General features: G+C 36.7%; 1 protein-coding gene across 1 annotated transcript in view; it reads left to right on the top strand.

Annotated features, from left to right (window-relative positions):
* Window positions 1–24067, top strand: part of PIBF1 (progesterone immunomodulatory binding factor 1) — a 121326-nt gene that overhangs the window by 7511 nt on the left and 89748 nt on the right. Inside the window, exons 4-8 of the mRNA XM_086741603.1 lie at window positions 776–895; window positions 10422–10555; window positions 12521–12629; window positions 17005–17186; window positions 22853–22978. Coding sequence (XP_086597729.1) covers window positions 776–895; window positions 10422–10555; window positions 12521–12629; window positions 17005–17186; window positions 22853–22978 — 671 coding nt within the window. The remainder of the gene's footprint in view (window positions 1–775; window positions 896–10421; window positions 10556–12520; window positions 12630–17004; window positions 17187–22852; window positions 22979–24067) is intronic.

Below are 24067 nucleotides of genomic sequence, written 5' to 3'. Positions count from 1 at the left end.
TTGTGGTTCGGTTTTGGGTTGTTTTTTGGTTTTTTTTTTAAATCTTTTTACAAAGCTTTTTTTCAGTGCTAATTTAGCAGAGTTGTGTCTTTCAGAGGCTTAGTTGCATGGTGCAGCTGACCTATATAGCAACATATTACTGCTGAAAGTGTTTGTGGGGTGTGTCAGGGTTCTTCCTAGTTGTGTCCTGTTCCTGTTTCCTGTGCTTGCTCTTGCATTTTTCTTGATGCAGATTCAGCACACTGAACTGGCAGAAACCAAAACTAATCTCTCTCCATTTCTACACAGCCCATAAAAAAATTATATTGGCTTGGGGGAGGTTAGCAAGTTAAGTTGGTTTATTGCTAAATAGAGTTGCTTTTTTTTTTTTTTATCTTTTTACACTTTGAATCAAACAGACTGTAGAGCTGGCGTAAGTAAGAGCGTGGGACCATGTGGTCCATTAGCAGTTGTAATTTTTTAAATCGAGCAGCCTGACTAGGAGCTGCCTTAGTTGAACAGAAATTTATCTCTTTACTTTTATTATTCTTCTTTTTATTCCATACCAAACACGAATTGATTATTTCTTAGCTGCTGATGTCAAAGGCTAAAGAAAGACACTATCATTGCTTTAACATTTCCTCCCTATTCCCCTCCAACCAGGTTCCTGCTGGGCACTAGAAATCATCTGGTGAATTATTGCCATAAAATATTGAGGTGATCTGGTTTTGGGATTGTAGTTTTGCGATTGCAATTTTGCTAGTCTCAATTTTGAATATATATCTTGTTCTTCTAGATCCGATTCTATGAAGTAGTCCATTCCTTAAGAAAAGAGTTAAGTGATCTACAGATGAAAAAGGAGAGCCTAACAGAAGAACTAAGTGGGAACAAATCCCAACTGAAGTCTCTGACAGAGGTTGGTGCACCTTAATTACTTAAGAGACAGGGTTTGTGTGTGTGTGTGTATACACCCCTCATCCCACCCCCATTTCTTTGAGATATGTATCAAAGAACATATATTGCAAAAAAGTACTACATTGCAAAAAACTCATTCACTAAATTATTATTCGTTTATAAAATATAAAAGCTGCCTTGCTGTATAAAAATTACTGAGGAGAGGAGGGAACGGAAAGGGGAAAGGGGGAAATATGCTATATACATCCTTGTATAACAGCTAATTTTACATTATGGCTACCCTGCAAGATTTGCTCATGAGCACTGTTCAGGATAGACTCTTGCCAGCTATGTTGTCCTTTCTGAGGGCAAGGTTCAATGCTGAGAAACTGAGACAGGAGATCCATCCAGCAGTAGTTGAAGACACAATGATGGTTCAGTGTAAAATTTTCAAGGCAGTGATATCTTGGTATTAATTCCCTTCATCTTTTCTTTTAATGATGTAAAAATGCATTTTTTAAACTTTTTTTTGGAGTTGCATCTTCTGTATTATGCTTTTCAACTTTTTATCTTGTAATTTTTTTTTATTTCTATACTAAAGAAAAAGATAATTTGATTTCAAGTGAAGTATAAATGCCAAAAGGAGAGAAACAAATAATCTAAATATATTTAATTTTTATTTTCAAAAAGTAGAGGAGTTGAAACAGTATAAGGATAATGTTGGTTTTAAGGTATTTATGAATATTTATAATATTCTTAGTATACATAGAGTTAGGATGATTTGTATTTTAGCTTAGTTACGCATAAATCTGGAGTTGTGATAAGACAGTTTCAGGTACCCAGAGTATATTTGTCCAAGTCATGGCTAGCAGGGACTTAAATGCCACTGTCATTTTACTGCTTCTGAAATTATTCTTCAGTTACCACCTTTTTTCTTCAAAATTTACTTATGGAATACTCAGGTGTAAAGAGATATTAATTATACAGGATTCTCTTGTGAAATTCATATTATTTTAATTTCTCCTTTTGATTGAATTAGAAAAATTAGTGAAATTTGTGCATTTATGTGCTTCAGCATTGTTTTGTGTCATCATCTCTGATCATAATTCGGATGAAATTAATCCTCTTAACTTTGATTTATATTACTGTTTTCCTTCATCGTACATTTAATGGGCTCTGATTTAATAAAATTCTACAGGAGGATTTTGGCCTTCTGAGATTTGATTGGCATCTGTATTAATTTTTGCTGCAGCAGTTTAATGAAGACAGTAGGTTATAATAATTAAAGTTGTGCTAGAAACAATTTTATTGGCACATTGACCTTTCTTTAATATAGAAATTCCTAATTTTATTCTTTTCATACCACATGGTGGCAGTATCCATCTTTTCCAGGAATCTATTTTTCAAAGTTTGAAGTTTACTGTGCTTTTCTTTTGATGCTGATAAGAAAGCACTAGAATGTTGACTGTGTTGAACTGAGGTGGTTCTTTGAAGGAATGCTTATACCCTGTTTGCATAATCATGCTAAAATGGGAGACAGTTAGTGAGAATGAATACCTTGTTTAAAAAAAAAAAATCCGGGAAGAGATCCAGATATTGAAAGGTCACAAGAAAAAAAGGCTTACAGTTGCTAATAAAAATTATTTCTTAGAATTGTCAGGCTTCAGATAAGATCACTTACTACAGTTCTTCCATATGTACAAAAAAAACCCCCAAACCCAAATCTTCACCTTATCTGTTACGCGTAGAGATGATATGTTTTGGGTATTTAATGAAATGCGACCTGATATGCGGTATCTTATGTATGAAGAGGCCTAAGAGTCTCTGTATTTTGCTTCTGGCAAGTTCAGATTTGACCTAGTGACTTGATAAGTGTCACTGTAACAAGGTACCTCAGGCTGTTTTAGATAACAGGGTAAGAAGAGCATCATCAATACATGAGCATGCTTGTACCACGCATCTCCTGTGGTTTATGAAGAAGTTGTTTAAATGTGTACTGTTGGAGTAATTGATTTATTTGAGCTCTTTTGGAAAGGTCAAGCTTTATTGCAAGGAAATTTATCAGTAGGAAACTTATCAGAGTCTTACTTAAGCTCTTATACTCTTTTTTTTTTTTTTTTTTTTACTGTTCTTGTGGTATTCCAATAATTCTTTATTTCTACGTACATGAACTATAGTTGCTGAAGTTTCTTACCTGTTATTAAATAACTTAAACTCTTCAAATCTTTCCTTTGATTTTTCCATTCAATATTTCTTAAATTTTCTCCAACAGTTGCGATATTTCTTTTCGGTACAGAGTTTGTCAAAAAAAGTGTCTGTTCTGTTTTTAAAAATTCTTTAGAAAACTACTAATACAGACATTTGAAATACAGTCATCGCTGAAATTAAGACTTTTTTTTTTCTCTGTGAGAATAAACCACTTCCTACAATAAGCATTCCTTTTTTTTCTACTATTGTAGATAATTTAATACTCTTCCTAATAAGTTTCGACATGTTTTTTTCATCTTTGTGGAACATGGAAATGAGCTAAAATACATGCTTAGCCCAGATCTTCCTTTTCTTAACTACTAATGGCTTGGGAGAGGAGGATTTTGCCTGCTTTTCTGGTTGTTCATGGCTGACAGATTAGATTTGAGTAAGTTTTATACATGTAGATGTTCACCCAGAAATAAAGTGCTGAAAAATACGAGAGAATTAGGTATAGACTCATAGGAAAGTCTATCTAGCCAACAAAGAATTGAAAAAGTTTTAAGGAAAATCCAAACTTGTCTAACATGTTAAGACAACTCTAGGAAAATTTAAATGTTAAATGAATTAATCAAATAAGACCCTTGCCTAACATCATCTATGTTATTTTTGTTTCAGGCAGGATGACTGTAGTCCTTTAATTTAGTCAAAGGAAATGAGCTCTTATTTTACTGTTCTTGTTTTGGAGTGTGAATGTAAGACACTTAGTTTATTTTGTTTTCTCTGTTCATGAGCCTTCATACACTGTTTTGTGAGAAGGAAAAGCAGCACAGTTCTAATCTCTGAACTCTATTACGATGAGACAATATGGATGAGTATTGGTTATATAAAATCAGGCCTTCAACCACACTAAATCTTTTTTTGCTATATATTGTCATTTTTTATTATTGTTGTGAGGGAGAGGGGGGAGAAAACCCACCAAACAAAAATGAAAGAAAACTGGTAGATGGCACAACAAGTCTAGCCTGGCACAAAAATGAGTGCAGTGGCCTGGTATGGTGGCCCCTCGGCCAGCTGAGTTTGTAAACATCCAGCTGTGCCAGGAAGGCATGTTTCTGTAAAAGGCTAGGAAGCTTGGTTCTGTAAAAGTTGAGTTGTCATTGTGGCCTTATAGAAACTAATTTTCAAAGACTTGAGAAATCTACATGTTCTTTATCTCTAGGCAATTCATTATTTCATTTGTATTAGAAAAACTTTTATTTCTGACTTCTGGGCATAAAAGACATCTTTCAAATGTTTGTCACCTGTTTCTGTACTCTAGGTGTATGAAAATATATTTTGTTTGTTCAGAAGGGGTAGAAGGTCCTAAGTGTGTATCAGCCTCTGTTAGCACCCGTTTAATTTTTCAGATGCTGTGGAGTAAGACTACTAAAACACTGCGACTTTGTAATAAAGTTCTCTTGTTGATTGTCTGTTGCTGCTCTGAGTTAGCACTTAATCAAAGCCTGCTGAATCTGCAACACAGACGCAGCAGAGTGGGAAGCTGCTTCTGACAACTGGTAGCAGAGAACAGTGTGTGAAGACTGATTTCTAGCATTTGAACATAAACTGATAAACACAGCTAGTGTCAAAAGATCTTTGTCACCACTTTCTGTTTTTAAAGTGGTCAGTGTAAGTGATTCTGCAGTACTACCACTAAGTTAATGGCTCTCTGCACACAATTGTTGCATCTGTGACTTAAACTAGTGCGGTTCCTCTGATTCTAAGTGCAGCAGCAACAGACTGAGGGGAGGCAGCAAAACTGATAGAAGTTATGTTCTTGTACTTCAGTGCTGGTACTAAATGTATAGTACAGACTCATTTCAGTCCTTCTGCAGTGCTCAGTACTTCAAGGACAAATAATGTTGGCTCCACCACCTTTGGAGGTACAGATAGGGAAGATAATCCAGCTATAGGGTTGTATTACTTGCAGCTTCCCAGAAACAAAACCAGCTTCTGATGTGTCTGTTCCTGTGCTGAACATCAGTGTGCTATTTTTAGAGTTGTTTCCTTCCAAAGTGGTTAAAACCTTCCCTCAAACAGATGTAATTTACTACTCACGTGTTTCTCTTAAGGCTGGGATACAGTCTGAGAAGGAAATTCTGCTTTTCTTTGTAGCTCTAGAAGATTAAGTATTGCTTTCTTCTGGCTATGAGTTTCTTGGCAATGTTTTGCTGGAATTCAGTCTTGATACAGTTTTATCAAGGCCTCCTTTCTTTAGTTTTTTTTTTTTTTTTTTTTTCCTGTAAAGTTGCCTTCAGGACTTGCAATCAAATTTACAGTATAACAGTTATCTAATAACTATGGTTAGGCTAAAGACAAAGCTGGATGTATGTAGGACAAAGATCTCTTCTAAGACCTTGTCTCTGAATCGGGATTAGTAGCTGTCAGGTTTTGCTAGATGTACCTAACAATTTTCTCTGTGATAATGTTTCCCAGCTGGAGGAAAAACATTTCTATAGTCTTCAAAGAATGAATTAAGCTGCTATTGCACTGAAAGGATCAGTAGGCAGTAGGTGTATCTGAATGTTGTAAAATTGGGGCTACAGTTGCTACTCCAGAAGGACTGCCTTCCCTAAGATGTCTTCTGAAGTTTGCACATCTGTAATTAAAGACTGCACTCTAGAACCCTTTCCCACCCCCCAGACACCAATTCTTTCATGCAGTGGTTTGATTACTTGGGCTTCGTATCTCTCTCAAGAAAGGACAGATGAGGCCTTGGTCTTAGGTGAGATATGTGCCTTTTTTGCCTTCATTAATAAATCATAGAATCTTTAAGGTTGGAAAAGACCTCCTAGATCATAAAGTCCAACCACCAATCTAACACTACCGTGCCTACTAAACCATGTCCTGAAGACAATAATGTTAATATTTATCTTGTTCAGGAAAAAAGCTGCAAAGAAAAATACTCTACCAATAACTATTAGCTTAGGGCAGCAGTTTAACATTTCCAAGACTCAGGAAAACTTATGTATCTATCTAGTGTCTTTCTCCCTCTTTTGGTATATAGCTGTGGCTTGTATAGACTGCTAGTTGTTGTTCAGAAGTACCAAATGGCTTAGTTCTAGTCTCTAATGCAATGATCTCGAGGATCATTTTCACTTGAGAATATTTCACTGAAGATTCGGGACCTAAGCTGACTAGAAAGAGCTTTTTATTCCCCCTGCTTTCTTTTGCATAGACACACTTAAGCCAAAGCTTTTCTTTCTTACCTTTCTTGCAGAGATTCTGTATTTTGGAAGTAGCAACATTTTAATTTGTAAGTTTTAGTGGCAGATAGTGCCCTATCTACAGTCCTTGGCAAATTACTTATTTCATTTCAACATACTGGAAGAGATGTATTCTTCATCCAGTTATGTATAACTTCTTCCTGACGTTTGGACAGTTGTATTCAAATACATAATGTATTGACTAATAATTTTTGAATGCATGCTATGTAAACAGGTCGAAGCAACATGTCATCTTTACTAAGCAGCAGCACCTCATCCAAATAACTTGAGGGAATTGGTTTTCACATCATGATAGTATAGTAGCTTTACATTTGCCTAGGATCTTCAGTTACCTTAGGCTATGAACAGGAACTCCTGGCTTGTGTAAGTGATCCTTCAAAGATGAAGTTCTTTTACTAAGCTTTTTAAAAGCAGGATCACTTTCTTCCACAGGCTTATCTGTAGACAGTGTGAAGAAATTATGTTACTTCTGCTTGATTGGCTGATTAATCTTTTCCCTGCATTTCTGTTGTTTATCTTCTTATCTGCAAAGGCTTTTTGAAAGATCAGCTGATCCCTACCACATATTATGTGTCACTAACTTTGTTCAAAAAGTATGTCACCCAGTTTTTCTACTTGAAATTTAGTTAGGTATTCATTTTGGTGACTGCTATAAGCTGCTGTTCATTCCAGATGGAGGATAACAGTGAAGCTTAATATCATAAAGCTGAGATCTGTCATTACATCTTTAGTTTCTCTACCACTTTGGTTTTGAATGGTGAAGATCAGGCAAGTTCAGAATCTTCTTGCTCGAAACATCCGTCTGTCAACAGTGTTTGTAAACCAAATGGAAGCACTTCTTGGTAGAGACTGCTTCCCATGCTCTGCAGAAACCATCTGTGCTGGTTAATACTGAGTCTTTTGGACAGCTCTGTTAACAATTTATTTAGGCAATGTTTGCCTACCCATCTCACACAGGACAGATTGGTTTATTTTAACTACCTCATCTGTCTGAGCTGCTACTTCTTTGCTGAAGAAAAGTCATGTATTGTTGGCAGGATCATTGCAGTCATGTTCCATGTGAGGAAGTACTGTTTGTCCTTCAGGTTTTTTTTCAAGTTTATGGGCTTACTTAAGTTATTTTTATTTATTGGTGTTATTTCCAGGACCTCATTCATGTCCTGTAAAGTGTTCTGTATCTTGATCCTTTTAAAAGCCCCTTTTTTTTTGGCTTCAGCAGGACAAAGCTGTTCATCAAGACTTCCAAGCTATCTTTTGAAGATAAATTGAGAGATAAAGCTGTTCCATTGCAGAGATCTTAAAATCAGTTCAGGGTATATGGATGTTGTTATGAACTAAATTCACTTCATCACATGCAAAGCAAGGCTTACTCTTCCGAAGCATAGGCAGTTTTATTTTATGTCTTTAAGATGTATTGCTGTAGAAGTCCAGAAGTTTGTGCATCTGCTACCTGAAGATGCATGCCATGTAGGGATTTTTATTGTTAGCCTATAGACTGCTTCTTAGCTTGCCTTGTCACATTTCTTCCTGTGATAAAAATACCACTCTGACACGTAAAAGATTAGGTAGTTGGAAAACAGTTACCTATGCAGTAGAATTAGTATTTCTTGAAGTATTATAGTAAATCTTTAAAAAAACCCAAACAAAACAAACCCCTTTCTTTAATTATCTGTTTAACATTTCAGTACTTTAGGTATACCTTAGTATCACTTTTCAAAAGTAGTTTTTGCTTACTTCTCCTTCCCTGGAGTTATCATATTGTTACATGACATTATCAACTAGTTTGTTTAATAAAATTCAAAATCTAGTTTAGGTCTTGGGTGTTATAAGGAACTAATTTTGTAGATATTTAACTCTTCTGTTAATTGGTGCATTAGAACTGTTTGTGACAAATTTGTCCAGAGGTCTACTAATTTAATTTTATGCCCTTCACTTGGTGAAGGGCATATAAACTCCAGCATGGTATCAGCAGCTGAATGGCACAGGATATCCATAGAGGAATTGTATCCAAACTTAATCTTTCAAGTGCCCTTACCACCATTTCCTATTGCAAGATGAGTCATGTTTGCACTGTGTAACAGGGTACTTGTGCCTGTATGCTACGTATTTGAAACTAGCTAATTTGTAGACAACACCTTTAAAAACATCTGACAAAGGCTTTACCATTGTGCTAATGCCATCTTTATAAATGCTGGCATGTTGATTTAAGAAGAAAGTGTTCTATAATGTTAACTTGCTTAATGTATATCCATTAATTAGGGTAAATGTAAAAATAAGCCATATATACCAGTGTGTTAAGATGAATAACAATCGTGTCTTTAGATGACATGTTATTGATGATATACCATCCAAAATCCTCATGAAAACTTTCTCAGTGTTGTAATATTGTGATTGTGATCTAATGGGATTTTAGTGAAAGTGAAAATTACTAGATTTCAGAAATAGAAAACAAAAAATTCTTATTTATCAACAGAATAGTTACAGTATGTCTAGTAGCTCAGGAAGCTTTTCTGTAGTGTTTTACAAGCATTTAGGTGTATTTTTTTTCAAGAAGGCATTCTGCCAGTCTTTCAGTTTATGGTGCCTTGTGAGTTTGATCAGTGTTCTTTGTGTCTTTCCATCCCTATCCTAGAGTATCCCTATCCTTGTGTTCATTCCTCCTAGGAAGCTGCATATATGGAGTGGGTGACTCCTAAATGCTGTTGTCCTAAACCTTTCTTGTCTATTAAAAACTAGCTGAACACGATTACTATCCTCTCTTATAACTGTATAAAGCATAGCTTTCAGTTTATTTTGAAAAATTGTGCACCCATACAATGTTCTTCACTGCAAAATAAATTTAATTTGCAGTGGCTAAATGGTTAGTTCAGTAATCACATCTTAAGACATTTGATTTTGTGTTCGCCAACAATGAATAATATTGTGATGCCTATTCAGTATAACCAGATGGAGTTATTGTTTATCAAGTATCCATTATTGAGCTTGTCATATATCAACTGTAGCAGAAAAAAAGCAGAACTCTGCAGATTTCTGAGAAATAGAATATGGAAAAAATCTAGATGCCATGGGGGTATTCTCAACTGGTTAACAAGCAAATCTCTTTGCTGTCTGTCAGTTTTCCCTAGTTTAGGTGGATGAGCATTATTTTTTAGTTATTTTAGTGAAGATGTTACTACTACAGCATTTAGGACAAGAAAGCAAGGTAAGTTTGTAAAAAGAAATACCTACTTTGTGGAAAAATCTGGGAAATGAAGTCTAGATTGGGGATTAAAGTACGAAAGTCTGCTATTCCCGTGGAGGGCGGGAGGGAAGAGTATTATGATTAGGAAATCTGTTTATCTTCAAATGGAGTAACCAGTGTTTTCAAAGACAAATACTTGTTGTGTGTTCTCTTGCTTTGGTCCCTTTTTTCCTAGTTCTCACAGTAGTCTGTCACAGTATATGAGGAAGAAAAAGAAGGGAAAAACAGGCCATTAAATAAGCACTAGTATTGGTTGAGTGTGGTTTATTTTTTTGTTTGTTTGTTTATCCCTCCTCCCCACCCCCTTTGCCCCTGCCCCCTTCCTCCACCAAAGCTTTGGATGATATGCTTCAGGAAGCATAAGTTACTAGATACACTTAAGAGTAACTGGCTGATATATAATGTAATGACATGTAATGACAGAAGTTGCCACATGTTCTGAATGACCAGTCCTCTTTCTTTTTTTCAAGTGGACCAGCAAGTATCTTCACAAGGAAGCTTGTTTGAAAATGTTGTAAAGGTGATTGACTTTTGTGCTCCTACTGTAGGTTTGTAGACCACCGTCTGTATATGAGGGTTGTTGGTCTTGGAAGTTGTGCTAATGGACAAATGTGTTAAAAGAAAGGTACATTAGTCAACTATTTAGAATAAGATAAAAATAAGTTGAGTATTAGTATAGCTGGTTATTTTGTGATGTGTGCCAGATTTCCAAATACTGAGACAAATAAAAATACTACCTCTTGAATATTCATAAGAGGTCTTCACAAAACTTAGTCTGTGATTGCTTTAAGTAAATATTGGTGTAGCTGATATTTCGAAATGTGATAATTTCAAAATGTCTTGCCTTCTAGAGCTATGAAGACGAGAGGAGGAATCGGTCAGAGCTTGAGGTTAGATGCCAACGTTTAACACTGGAACTGGCTGATACCAAGCAGATGATTCAGCAAGGTGATTACAGGCAAGAGAACTATGATAAAGTAAAATGGTAGGTATTGCTATAGTTCAAGTGTTCTACGAACATACAAATGTTAATAGATAAGCTTGATTGGCTAGAGCTTTTCATTTGATTACCTCAGTCCACTGATTATCTCCTGTGGTATATTGCAGTCATAAGATGAACAGTGTTTTGAAATCTGATGCATCAAATTATCTTCCTAAAAGTTTACATTTAGGGATTTACTGTGTTCTCAGAAGAGCCTACCAGTTTAATTGCAACCAAAGAAGGGGAAACTGTTGACGCCAAGCATCTTAGAATAAGTACTCTTATTTTTTCCTAGTTTAAAAGCAATAATTAACAAAAGGCCCTGTGCTCTACTGTGTGTGGTATCTACACAGAGAATGAAGAGGGTAGGACCTTGGGAATTAATCTTTACAGCTTAAGATATCATTATAACCATGAATTTGAAAGGGCTGTTATGAGAACTCTTTGTCAGACAGTATTAGGATTACCTTACTGAATTGATTTAACTGCAAAGTTCCAGTGTCTCTCTTCATTTTTAAAATGCAAATTTTACAGTTCTAGCCTATGCTTTGAATGCTCATCTTGTAAACAACAGTTGCAAAATAGTGAAAATGGACTACTTATAAATATACCCATAGACATATACTTCACAGTGCAGCTCCCAAATGGCTTTTTTCAGTGTGCTTGCAAGTACAAGAAATCTGGCCTTTGGCACAATTTCTGGGGAATGGATTAAAAAAATGGGGTTTATGAATAGAAAACACCTTGTTAAGCTCCTTAGTTGTTTATAATGAATGAACTCGGGCACAGTTACTGACACAAATTACGTTGCCACTAAGTCATTTGAAGGAGAATCTGTCTTCTTGATAACTATTCGCAGCTATATGTACTAAAAAAACCTTGGAATCTCCCTGGAAGCTTGTTGCAAATAGGATAGATTGATGCTCTGGTTTGCTTCCCATGTGCAACTGCATCTTAAGTGGATTGTAATAATGTTCATGTGAATGGCTCCAGTGTTTAACAGTTGAAAAAGACATGAATGAACGTGCCAAAAGTATATTTGAGAGAGTAGGTTGTATTCATCTGGGTAGGCACAGACGAAGCGGAGGGGAAGGCACTGTTGGCATGACTGCATGAGGGTATTTGGGAGCATTGCATGAATTAATCACTTCCAGACTTGTTTCTGACTTTAAAATGGCTATGTCAAATCATCTAGTTCTGGTGTACTGCAAGTTATTTCTGTTTTAAAGCTATACTGTCCTTAATAGAAAACTGGTTAGCTTTTTTTTCCAAACTACAAGCTCATGCTGGGTCATTCGTTTCACTGTTCTGACAGGGTCAGATAGAGTGGAGACATAGAGCTGCTTGTTTGTGCATATGGAAAGCACTCTTATTCGGGATGCCAACACAACTTTAGCAGCTGTGTCATGTAAATTTTAAACATGAGAAGAGTAGTACAACCCCCTCTGATATCAAGGGACTGTACACAAGGGAGAGTAGCAATACATTGCTTTCTGTTTGGTTGGAAAATGGGAATGCAGTTACTTACATTTTTCATCAGACTTCAATATCTGCAAAAGATTCAAGAGAATATAGTGGGAAATAGCATCAAAAGCTCAATAAAGCTAAAAGGACGGACAGGGGTACTTACAGCTCATTGCTAAGAGGAGAAATATGTCACCCAAAGTTACACTAAAGAAGAATAATCAGAGCAGGATGAAATAATTTTGGATGGGAATTCAGGATTATTGCATTAAAATTTAGGATTATTTTTTGAATACTTAGAAACGAAGAAAATTCTTTCTGTAATAAGATACTGTTGCTGGTGTTAATAACTAAAAAAAGGTAAAGATTGTCACTAATTGCCCTGTGACTGACAGGTTGGAAGAAGTCAGTGTCATGAACTGAAAGAATGCTAGGAAATTACAAATGCACAGGAATTTGTTCATTACACTTTATGCATCTAATAGTTTGACTTTATTTTAACAGTGAACGTGATGTATTTGAACATGAATTGTCAGAGCTCAGAAGAAAATATGAAATATTAGAGGTATCACACAAAGCACAAAGTAAAGAAAGGAATGACTTATCAAAAGAGGTAAATGTAAAGTTCTTATTTCAATAATTGTCTTTCTTCACCTGAAGAATTTGATTCTTTGTCTATTCAAATCTGTCAGGATCACTTGTAGGATCATGAAATAATTTAAATTAGAACGGTTCTCACGAGACCAGCTGGTCCAACTCTCCTATGCAGTGCAGACCCAGCTTAGTTCAGGTTGCTTAGGGCTTTGTCAAGTTTTGAATATCTCCAAGGATGAAGATTCCACAGGCTTTCTGGAACACCTATTCCAGTATTTGTCTGCCCTCGTTGTGGAAAAGTGGGGTTTTTTTTGTTTGTTTGTTTGTTTTTTGGTTTTTGGTTGGTTTTTTTTTTTTTTTTTTGTACAATCTAATCGGAGCTGTTGCAGCTTCTTTCTGTTGCTTCTTGTCCTGTCACTATGCAGTCCAAGAGTCTGGCTCTTTCTATGTATTACAACTGGATAGGTGAAGATAACAATAAGATTTTTCCCCACCCAGATTTCTCTTCTGAAGGCTGAAAAAAAAATACCCCACGTTTCTCGCAGCCCCTTGTACATCATGTGCTGCAGTCCATTACTATCTTGATAGAGCTCTTCTGGTCTTACTCCGGTATGTTAATGTATGTCTTTATGAGGAACTCCGAATGAAACATGGCCCACCAAATACACTCTCACAAGTACTGAACACAGGATAGTAATTTTGTTCAACCTATTGTCTGCGTTGTTGCTAATACAGCCTAGTAGGCACTTGGCCTCTTTGCTGTCAGGGCACACTTCTGGCTCATTTTTCGTTTGTTCTACTGATATTTGCCTATCCATATTTTGCCAGTTTTTCCAAAAAGATGTTATAGGAGATGACTGAAACCTGTGCAGAAGTCCAAGTAAATGGTATGGACAACTGTTCTCTCCATCCATAGAACCAACTTTCTGGTCAGGTTAGATAGGCACAGTTTGGCCTTGGTAAATACATGCTAGTTGTTTCCAGTCATCTTTTGTCCACGTGCATGAGGATATGGCTTCCAGGAGGATTTTCTTCATAGTCTTTGCAGGGACTGCCAATCCACAGTTCTCTAGGTCCTCATCCTTGAAGGTGGATTCTGGTCATCAGAAGCCTTGCTCACTTGCTATGATCTTTCAAACAGCTGGCCAACCTCACAGCAACATTGGCTATCTCCCTCAACATTGGTCAAGAGGTTTCCGCTTTTCCCTAGGCATTATATACATGCCGTTTTCCTAGTCTTCCTTTGCTTCAGCCTTCCAGACTCTGCCCGTAAGCTCAAGAACCTCAGAGGCTCAAGGGCAAAATTTAGCAGTGAAGACTGGATGCTGTGAGTATGCTCTATCCCTCAAAAGGTGCAGAACTAGTTATAACTTGCTTTAGCTCTTACAGACTAGTAGTGACAGTAGGGCAGAACTACTGTATCCTTATGTTTTGTTGTGTATGTTTTTTCTAGGCATCAATAGAATACATAGTTTTCCTTCTGTGTGACTCTAGTAAAATAATGGTTCAGTTGCCTGAAGTTTCCTTCAGTTCACCTCTGAAGAAGTTAGCTCTGAAAGGAATACAGAGACTGCTATTCCAGACCTCTTTCTATGATGCTGCATATTGACAAGAGGAATTCCAGTGCTGCTTCCCTTTTGGGCAGGACTATCTACTAGGGTGATGGACTGTTTTTCTCCAGTGTGTCTTCATTAGTGTTTGAAAGTCTTTCTGCTCAGAAAATGCGTAAATGCCTCTTCAGGCACAGAGGGGTTCTCATCTTTATTAGGGTTACAGTGAGTTCTGATCTGGTTAGGTCAGTCACTTCACTCAGATCTTGGTCATTGCCATTCTGGTAGCACTAGTATTGCATAGGGGAATGTGTTTCTTCTGCTCCAAAGACGTTCCAAGAGCCAGAAGCTCAGTTCAAGAGAATTGTCCCTTGCTGCTTCTCTGTTCAGTAATTCATCCAAGAGTCACAAATTGTATTCAGTGATGACTCCCTTGCCAGGCATGTATGATAACTTTTGGGTCAAGGGACACAAAGAGAAACATACGTAGAGAATGTTTCCATGCCTGCTGCCTTGATCTACAGGACCTTTGATGGTTTATACCACCGCAAGATTCCATTACTCCATGTCCGTTTTCACTATTTCTGCATCTAAATTGTTCATAGCAGGGATTGTTTCACTGAACCTCCAGGAGTAATTATTCACCTCAAGTATGCTAGTTAAGATAGAATTACCCCAAAGTAATAGAATCACTAAGGAATTTTCCCTTCGTCTGGTGTAGGTATAACTTTGCAACAGCTTTTTGGGAAGGAGAAGAGGCTTTTACTGAGTCTCAGGAAAGAAACTTCTTCACTTTATATCATCATTGACTAATTATCAGGTGGTTTGTAGCTCGGTGCAAAAATATTTTTGTGTTTCTGTATAGAAATCTTTCCAGGGAACACCAAAAGGAATAGAGAAATAATTGATTGGCTGTTCTGAGTTAATTTGTGACTTTATCTTTTGATGTGATACAAAGAGACACTGCATGAGAAGTTGATTCTTGCATGGACCAGTACACAAGTCAAGAACAAATGGTGGATCTTTGAGTGTTACACTTTATCAGCTGAGTAAATGAGACCAGTTACGCCTGAGAGAATTCAGGGGAGATTGTGTTCCTTGGTGTCTCTTCAACAGTGTTACAGATAAAATAGTGGGCTATAACTACCATTTCAAAGATAGTATTCCTGTGACTAATTTTACAGGTAGCCATAGAGATTCTCTGAAACACTAGGAAAGAAACTCAGTTTCTGTTAGAAAATGTTGTGTGTTCTCTTTTATATCAGTCTGAAGGCTTTGTTAGGCTGTCTGTTCATCAGTGTTCTAGCATTGTAAGAAGACATCAAAATGCAAGTTTGTTCTCATCATGTAACAATGTTCAAAAAAGTATTGTCAAGTGCATCAAATTTGTATGTACTGCAGTGTAGCAGCAACAGTGGTTTTTCCATTAACTTTATACTAAATTAATCTGAGAGGGAATAAAAGTAGCACTACTTTAAAACATCACTTCAAACTGTGTGATTACTTCAGTCTCCTGGAAGGTCTATGGTGGTTTTTGTGTATGCAGATACAGTATCACAAGTTCTGGATTGGAAGAGCATACAATTTCAAGTGTTTACACAGTATTTATTCCAGGGGAGGAGGAGTTGGAGAGGTAGTAACTCCTAGATTTCTTTCTTCATGTCATAATCCATGATATCTGTGTTCACTGTGCGTATATGTATAACCTGTTACGTGGTATGATGAAGGGAAGTTGTGTTTTTTTTCTTAAATAACCCGAAGTATAAGTGAGGCATTTATAGCTCACCTTCTATGGTGCTCAGGAAGTGGGCAGATGGAGAGAAGCATGCCTTTAAGAGCATTTTTTGGTATGAATTTTTAGCTACTTAACTAGTTGCTCCATGTCATTTGACTTGAGTATCTCCCTTAAGTATCCTTTAGTCCTTTTATGACTCAGGAAGGGTGAATTTTATCTGAAACATGTACATTATGCCTTTATAACTTTGGGGAACATATAAGTTATTAATTTATCATTCTTTAAACTTGATGTGTGACATGCTCAGGACCTTTAACAGCAAAATTCTTTCAGGTGATAAAGCTACACTTTGCTATCGTGAGTAAGGGAGTTGGGCCACTGTACCAGTGCCATTATGCTCTGTGGCTGTTGTCTGACAGTGTTCACCTCAAACAGATGGAGACTACTCTCTCCCCCACCACTTTCTTTTTGCAATAGTAAAGATAACTGATCTGGTGATTGGGAAGGTGGTTACAGAGACTCACAAAATATTAATGTTTCTACTTCAGCATCAGTTCAACCTTTTGTAGCAGCATCACACTAAATGAAAGTCAAAATAAGGCATGTGTCTTGGGCTCTTTGCCCTTGGTGCTGGCCTGGAACATTACCTTATCCACAACAATCCTGATACACTTCATGATACGATTCAGCCCCCGAACTAGCAGTTTTAGCATTTCGTTATGAAGCCCTTAAATGTTTAATTTCTGTTTCTGAGAATGTTGTATCGAGTATGATGGCAGAATGACACCAAGACTCAACGTTGGTATTTCTGATGTCACCCTATTCAATACTTCAGTACTATTTTGATACTGAGGTGGATTAAGGGACACTTTACCTCTTTTTCAGGTGCTAACTACCAGAAATAAGTCATGAAAACCCATACAATTATAATTCTATTAAAGTCTCTTTTTCAGCATAAAGCGTCACCAAGTTAGGTTAAACACAAGTGTAAATAGAGATTTTTTGGTTCAGTTTATTTCACAGAAGCGAGTTAAAATGAAATAGCAAATATGTGTTAAATACTTATCTTGAAGTTCATGTTAAAGTGTTCTTTTTAATGTCTTTTATAGCTGGCAACCTTACAGCAATCCCTCAACTTGTTGCAAAAAGATAAAGATTATCTTAATCGCCAGAACATGGAGCTTAGTGTTCGCTGTGCACATGAAGAAGATCGTCTTGAAAGACTTCAGATTCAGCTAGAGGATGCCAAAAAAACCAGAGAAGAAATGTATGAGAAATATGTTACATCCAGGTAAGTTATTGGGTGTTCACGTCTATAAGTAGACAAGTTATTTCATGTTTTCTTTTGTTTCTTGCACAAATCTTGTTTAATTAAAAATAATTTTAACTTTCAGAAAGTTTCTAGTTACTTTTTTGTAACTAGAAACAGAACACTTCTGTTGGGTCTTAATGTGTATCACAAATTTTTTTAAAAAAAGCTTTTGATATAAGACTGTAGTAGTGGAGATGTCATTGAAAGTTTATGGCAACTATTCTGAGGTGTATATAAAAATTCATGGGGTAACTGCAATTAATTACAAAAGAGAGAAAAATTCTTTAAAGTTCATGTTACATATCTTACCTTCATGCCACCCCAAATGACCTTTATTAAAAACAGTATTTGAAAGACAACTTAAACTATTATTGCAGAATAAAATATATTGAATTTTTACAGCTGTTTGAAATAGCACACAGTATGTTTTGTATCGGCTGCTAGAGCTATCAGTCTTTCATATCTCAAGTTTAAGTACAGATTCTCTAAATGTACCTTTGAGAAATAGATTGATCATTGTACGCTAGCCACAATGGTAAATCGTGTCAAATCCCTGTGATACTTCAATTGGTGTAGATAAATGTATGGGATGTTGAACAGGAAACATTATACTATTCAGCTATATGTCTTGCTGCATATGTAATGCTATACTAAAAAATTTCATAGAATCATGGAATATCTCAGGTTGGAAGGGACCCATAAGTAGCATTGAGTCCAACTCTCTGCTCCTTGCAGGACTACCGAAAACTAAATCATATTGCTAAGAGCATCATCCAATTCCAAACAACATCTACTTTTTTTTTTTGTTTTTTTCATTCAGGGTTATCCAATTCATGTTATTTCCCTACATCTAGATGCTACAAAATGTAACTTTAATATATATCCTTAAATACATCAAATATTTGCCTGTATGTACTTCATTTTCTGGTTAACAGTGTCCTTAAAAAAAAAAAAAAAAAAAAAAAAACCAACCCCCAAAAAACCCAACAAAAAAAAAGAAAAACAAAAAAAAAACAACCTGTTGATAGAATGAATGAGATTAGAGTCTGAAGTAGATTCAGCGTCTCTTCAGGTGCTTCCTTCTGTTTGGATCAAGAAGGTGGAACTGCAGTCAGCACCTATACGTCTTGTGTCCTTGTATAACGAAGATGAAGTGTGCTAATATAAGTCTCCTGTAATATAACTAAAAGACAAATTGTTATCTAAATGGAAATAGGAGAGCACTCTACTGAAATTATCAGCTGTGGAGTTACAGCCCTTATCAGAAGTGTTTTTAATACTATTTTTCATTTCAATGAAACTTTTCATTTCACTTAAACATTTTTAAAATTTATTTTACAAGTATGTGTCTCAGAACTATGTTTGCCTGGAACTTCTGTGTTTTAAATAATTTTTTTAAGGCTTACTTTTAAATGAGATTTTTAAAAAATCACGTAGGTCTGAGCAGTCTTCCTCTAGAAATGTGCTTGTAAGCAATGACTCTTATAGCTAGATTTCTATCAACTGTGAAATACTTACCCTGTAATAATGATGTAGAGGCCCTTTTACAGAGCTGTCTCCATTTGAGGTAGCTAGAAAGAGATGGATGTAGCTTGCCTCTACCACAGAGGCTGTGCAAGCCTTCCTCATTGTCCTCTGGAATCTCAGAGGTCTCTTATGTCTTGCATTTTTATACCAACTAAAGAGAAATTCTCTGATTCTTACTTTGCCTACAGAGATCTCAATACTGTCATTGAGATTCTGTGCTGTTACCAAATCGCTCTCTTGACAGCATTGGTATTGGTGGTTCTCTTCATACTGCTAGTTTTCGTAGGATAGAAATTAACTGTAATGAATAATGCAGGTATGTCTGCTCTCCTCTAGTAACCGTTATTGTCTTTTGCAGGGATGCTATAGGGTAGCAGAGAAGACAGTGTAGTGTCTTGAACAGCATGTGTAGGACTGTACTGCAGCTTGGGCAGCCTGAGTTTTATTCAAGGTTCCACTGCTGACCTGCTGATGAACTTTGAATAAGTCATTTCATAATGTAAAAATGTAATGTAAAGTGTAAAAATGTTAATGTAATATTTCTTTTGTAAAATGAGGGTAATAGTATCCTTCTGGAAAGTGCTTTAAAACCTGCATATGATCTGCAATATTGCAGGAGCTGTCTCTTCTTCACACTGCCACTGTCAGAACTACCGGCATTGGGTACTGTAGTTAGAAAATTACAGACTTCAGGAAACCGAGGGATTAACCTGCGACATCTTAAAAAAGATACACTTCAAAATAGGTTGAGATTGTGGCATAATGAATAATCACAGCTCATAGCTACAGATCTTGGGAATCTATGTGTAAGCACAGACCAACATGAAAGAGATTCTTTTATATGTTTAATCTCAAAACGCAATCCATAGTTGCATTGGGATGCTCAGATCACGTTTAGTTTATTCATGGTATAAAGTCCTATGAATAACAGGTCTGGAAAGAAGCTCATTAAAGCCTGCAGCTTGAAGAAAACAAAACAAGTTGATAAGGCAAAAACATTTTTAAATTACTGCTCCAGCAAAAGATTGAAACACCAAGTCGGGAGTAAAAATTATAGTCCTTTCCTTCAGCAGCAACTTGGTGTTTGTTAAGAGGCACTGGCAGGATGGTCAAGCTATACACTCAGAGTATGCCCTTTACTATACCATTTGTTTATTTTAGTGATTGTAAAGATAAGCATCAGTTTGAACTGTCTTCTGGTGACATCACTGTAGGTGTTGAAGACTTTTTCAGATTCTTCTAATTTTTTCTGTGAACCTTCCTGATTTTTAGCAGTCTTCCCATGGGAGGGAAGGTGTAATTTCTGCAATGACAGAAACTTCTTTTTGGCAAGTAGTAATGGTAATAGCAAATTGTCTAAGTACCAAGAAAATGGTAATGCTTATTAATTCCACATGTAAGAATTGTATCCTGAGGTTCTCATCTTCAGCTCGCTCTCTCTCTTTTTTTTTTTTTTTTTTTTTTTTTTTTTTAATACATATTGATGCATGTAACACATAAAGTTTCTAATGGGGACCTTACATGCCAGTACAGTGTGGTTTTGGTGGTTTTATTATTATTATTATTATTATAAACTTCTTCATTGTATCTGAGATGTTCATGAAGTATTTTGCTGTTCTGTGACACAACTGAGGAAGAAGAGGAGACAAATTTACTTTTACATTGAAAGGTCAACTGAAATTCAGTGTCTCAACAAAAAGAAAACAGGAAAACCTGGACAGCAGCTGTTCTGATTTAAATATTTTGGGACTTTTAGTTAATGTGGAGGTGTTTTTGGGCAACTTAAATACTGATTTCTAAAAATTACGGACCATCGCACAATTGGAAATTGAAAAAAATCTAAACTCTTTTATGATTGTAAATACACACTTCTTCATAAACATGCTTTTATTTCCAAACCTGTATTTTCTACCAGATGCTTCATTGCTGAGCGATTATTCTTGAACATTAACTAGATGCTGTAAAGTTTTAACATTCCTTAGCTGTTAAGTATGTTGAACATAAGCCTTTTTTTGTAGTTTGTAGAAGTTCTTTATGGGATTCCCTACAATCTGTCATGGGCTTCCAAAGTTACAAAAAGATGTCAATATTACTCTGAAGTTAAATTCATTTGTCCTGGAATCTTCTGATATCTCCTATTTAAAAACTTAAGTGTGTATTTTAATTAATTTATACATCACATTGACAGGATAAATTCCAAAATCTTGAGATTTTTTTTATTTCACAAATCTCCAGAGCATGTAATCTTCAATGTTTCTTGTGATGTTTTTTGCCCTCTAGATGAGGTGTAAATAGTACACAACAAGGTCTTGTAGTAGCATGGCAGTATTGTAAGTTAACAAGTTAATCAACTCTTAATCAGTGATGAAGCAAATTAAAAAAAAAAAAATTCCTCATTTTCCAAACTTTGCTAAGTAGCTAATTAATATAAACACTCCTGTAGAGGCTGACAAAGAATTTCTTGAAGAATGTTAAGCATAATATTAGAATCAGACAATGGTTTGGGTTGGAAGGGACCTTTAAAGGTCGTCTAGTCCAACCCCCCTGCAAGGAGCAGGGACATCCCCAACTAGATCAGGTTGCTCAGAGCCTCATCCAACCTGGCCTGGAATGTTTCCAGGGATGGGGTATCCACCACCTCTCTGGGCAACCTGTTCCAGTGTTCTACCACCCTCAGTGTAAAAAAAAAAATTTTCCTAGTACCTAATCTAAATCTGCCTCCCTCTATTTTAAAACCATTACCCCTCATCCAGTCACAACAGGCCCTACTGAACAGTCTCTCCCCATCTTTCCTGTAGGCCCCCTTGAGGTACTGGAAGACCGCTATCAGGTCTCCCCGGAGCCTCCTCTTCTCCAGGGTAAACAGCCCCAACTCTATCAGCCTGTCCTCATAGGAAAGGTGCTCCAGCCCTCTGATCATCTTTGTGGCCCTCCTCTGGACCTTCTCCAACTGGTCCATGTCCTTCTTATGTTGGGGGCTCCAGAACTGGACACAGTACTCCAGGTGGGGTCTCACCAGGGCAGAGTAGAGGGGGAGAATCACCTCCCTTGACCTGCTGGCCACGGTCCTCTTGGTGCAGCCCAGGATGTGGTTTGCTTTCTGGGCCGCAAGGGCACATTGCCTCCTCATGTTGAGCTTCTCATCTACCATCACTCCCAAGTCCTTCTCCTCAGGGCTGCTCTCGATTCATTCTCCGCCCGGCCTGTATTTGTGCCTGGGATTGCCATGACCCAGGTGCAGGACCTTGCACTTGGCCTGGTTGAACTTCATGAGGCTGGCACGGGCCCACCTCTCCAGCCTGTCAAGGTCCCTCTGGATGGCATCCCTCCCCTTCAGCCTATCGACAGCATCACACAGCTTGGTGTCATCAGCGAACTTACTGAGGGTGCGCTCTATCCTACTGTCCATGTCGCCGACAAAGATGTTGAACAGGGCAGGGCCCAACACAGACCTTTGGGGGACGCCACTCGTGACTGGTCTCCACTTGGTCATTGAGCCGTTGACCACCGCTCTCTGAGTGCGGCCATCCAGCCAACTCCTTATCCACCCAGTGGTCCGTCCATCAAACCCGTGTCTCTCTAGTTTAGAGAGAAGGATGTCGTGCGGGACAGCGTGAAAAGCTTTGCACAAGTCCAGGTAGATGATATCCATTGATTGTCTCTTGTCCACCGATGCTGTCACCCCATCATAGAAGGCCACCAAATTGGTCAGGCATGATCTACCCTTGGTGAAGCCATGTTGGCTGTCACCAACCACCTCCTTGCTCTCCATGTGCTTTAGCATGGTTTCCAGGAGAATCTGCTCCATGACCTTACCATGCACATGTTACATGACTACCAATGTCAATTTAAAAAAAAAAAATATAAAGGATATGCAAACAACTTCTGTTTATCCCCAATTAAATATTGTTTATTCCTACTTGATTTTCACTCAGTTTACGTAACAACATAGGCTAATATGTATTTCAAGCAATTCGTGAGGAAAATAAGTAAGAATGAAAATAAAATATAAAATCAGAAGTGCTCTGCTATATTTGTACAACTGTACTTGAGGTTTTGATGTTTTGGCCCATGTAATTAATTTTAAATTTCCATATTTTGTATTTGTTTGTTTACAGAGACCACTATAAAATAGAATATGAAAAGAGACTGCAGGAAGAGTTAGAACAAATAAGGTTGAAAACAAATCAAGAAATCGAGCAACTAAGAAGCACTTCGAAAGAGATGTATGAACGTGAAAACAGGTAGATAAGATGCAGGCAATAATCTAATAAAGGCAAAATTCATCAAGTAATGGTTTGTGCTTACGTATAATCAGAGTTGACTGGCTCTTTGAGAGATGATCAAAATGTGAAAATTTAAGTTCAATTATAAAACTGATGAGAATCTTGTAAAAACTAAAATGAAATTATGCCTATACAGTAAATATATGATGTTATATTTATTATTAAGTTATGGACATCCAACATTGTCAATTAAAAGTATTAGTAAAATTAATGTTGTAGATAAACAATGGTTTGCAGTTTGTTCAGATGTATAGTGTTAACTAACTAATACAAAATGTGTTGGTTTACCTGTCGTGCTACATGAACAATCTTGGAACTGTACCAGGAAACCCAGAATAGAAGGTGTTGATGCAGAAAGTAAAGCAGGAAAAAGGAGGGAAACCAATAAGACTTATGCCTTCCTAAAATAAGTCTATTTGAGATTGTTTACAGCATTATGACTCAAAAAAAGCACTGATTTCCTGTCAATTATTGTAAAATCCTCTTTTGAAGAAGATTCGAGTCCTGCAAAGACCTGCAAATTGAATTTATGTGTGTTATCTTGTTGAATACCATGGAATTATGTTCAGAGTTAGGCACATACATAAGCCTTTAGAGATCTAAGGATTTGGACTTTTGGCACTGAATTTCTTTTTGAGCTTGCTTTTTGCCCCTTTTATTCCTTTTAAATGGGAGGAGTGCTTAATAATTCATTATAACTTTATTGTAGATGTCCTGAAAGTGTCTTGTGTGGAGAAGGAAATGGCTGTAGTAAAAAGATATTTGTAGCATCAGCATCTGTTCCTCTAATAGGTAGTTTTGTTACTGCTTGGAAGAGTGAAAAAAGAACATGACTCCTGCTGTCTATCTTCCAGCCAAATGAGAGGTTCTAATTAAAAAAAAATTACATCATTGTGTAGTTTTACAAGTGTCAGTAAAATTATATATATACACACACATATAAATCCACACCACTTCCTGTATGCAAATCTATTTTGAATTACAAAGTATGAATTTAAAATTCCACTATCGAAGGAGATTTGACAAGGGTCTGTATATCATTGAGGA

Source organism: Chlamydotis macqueenii, chromosome 1 (genome assembly GCF_036417535.1).
Source record: "Chlamydotis macqueenii isolate bChlMac1 chromosome 1, bChlMac1.mat, whole genome shotgun sequence".
NCBI classification, from domain to species: Eukaryota; Metazoa; Chordata; class Aves; order Otidiformes; family Otididae; genus Chlamydotis; species Chlamydotis macqueenii.
The sequence above is the reverse complement of the archived record's forward strand: the minus strand, read 5'-3'. Positions and strand labels throughout refer to the sequence as shown.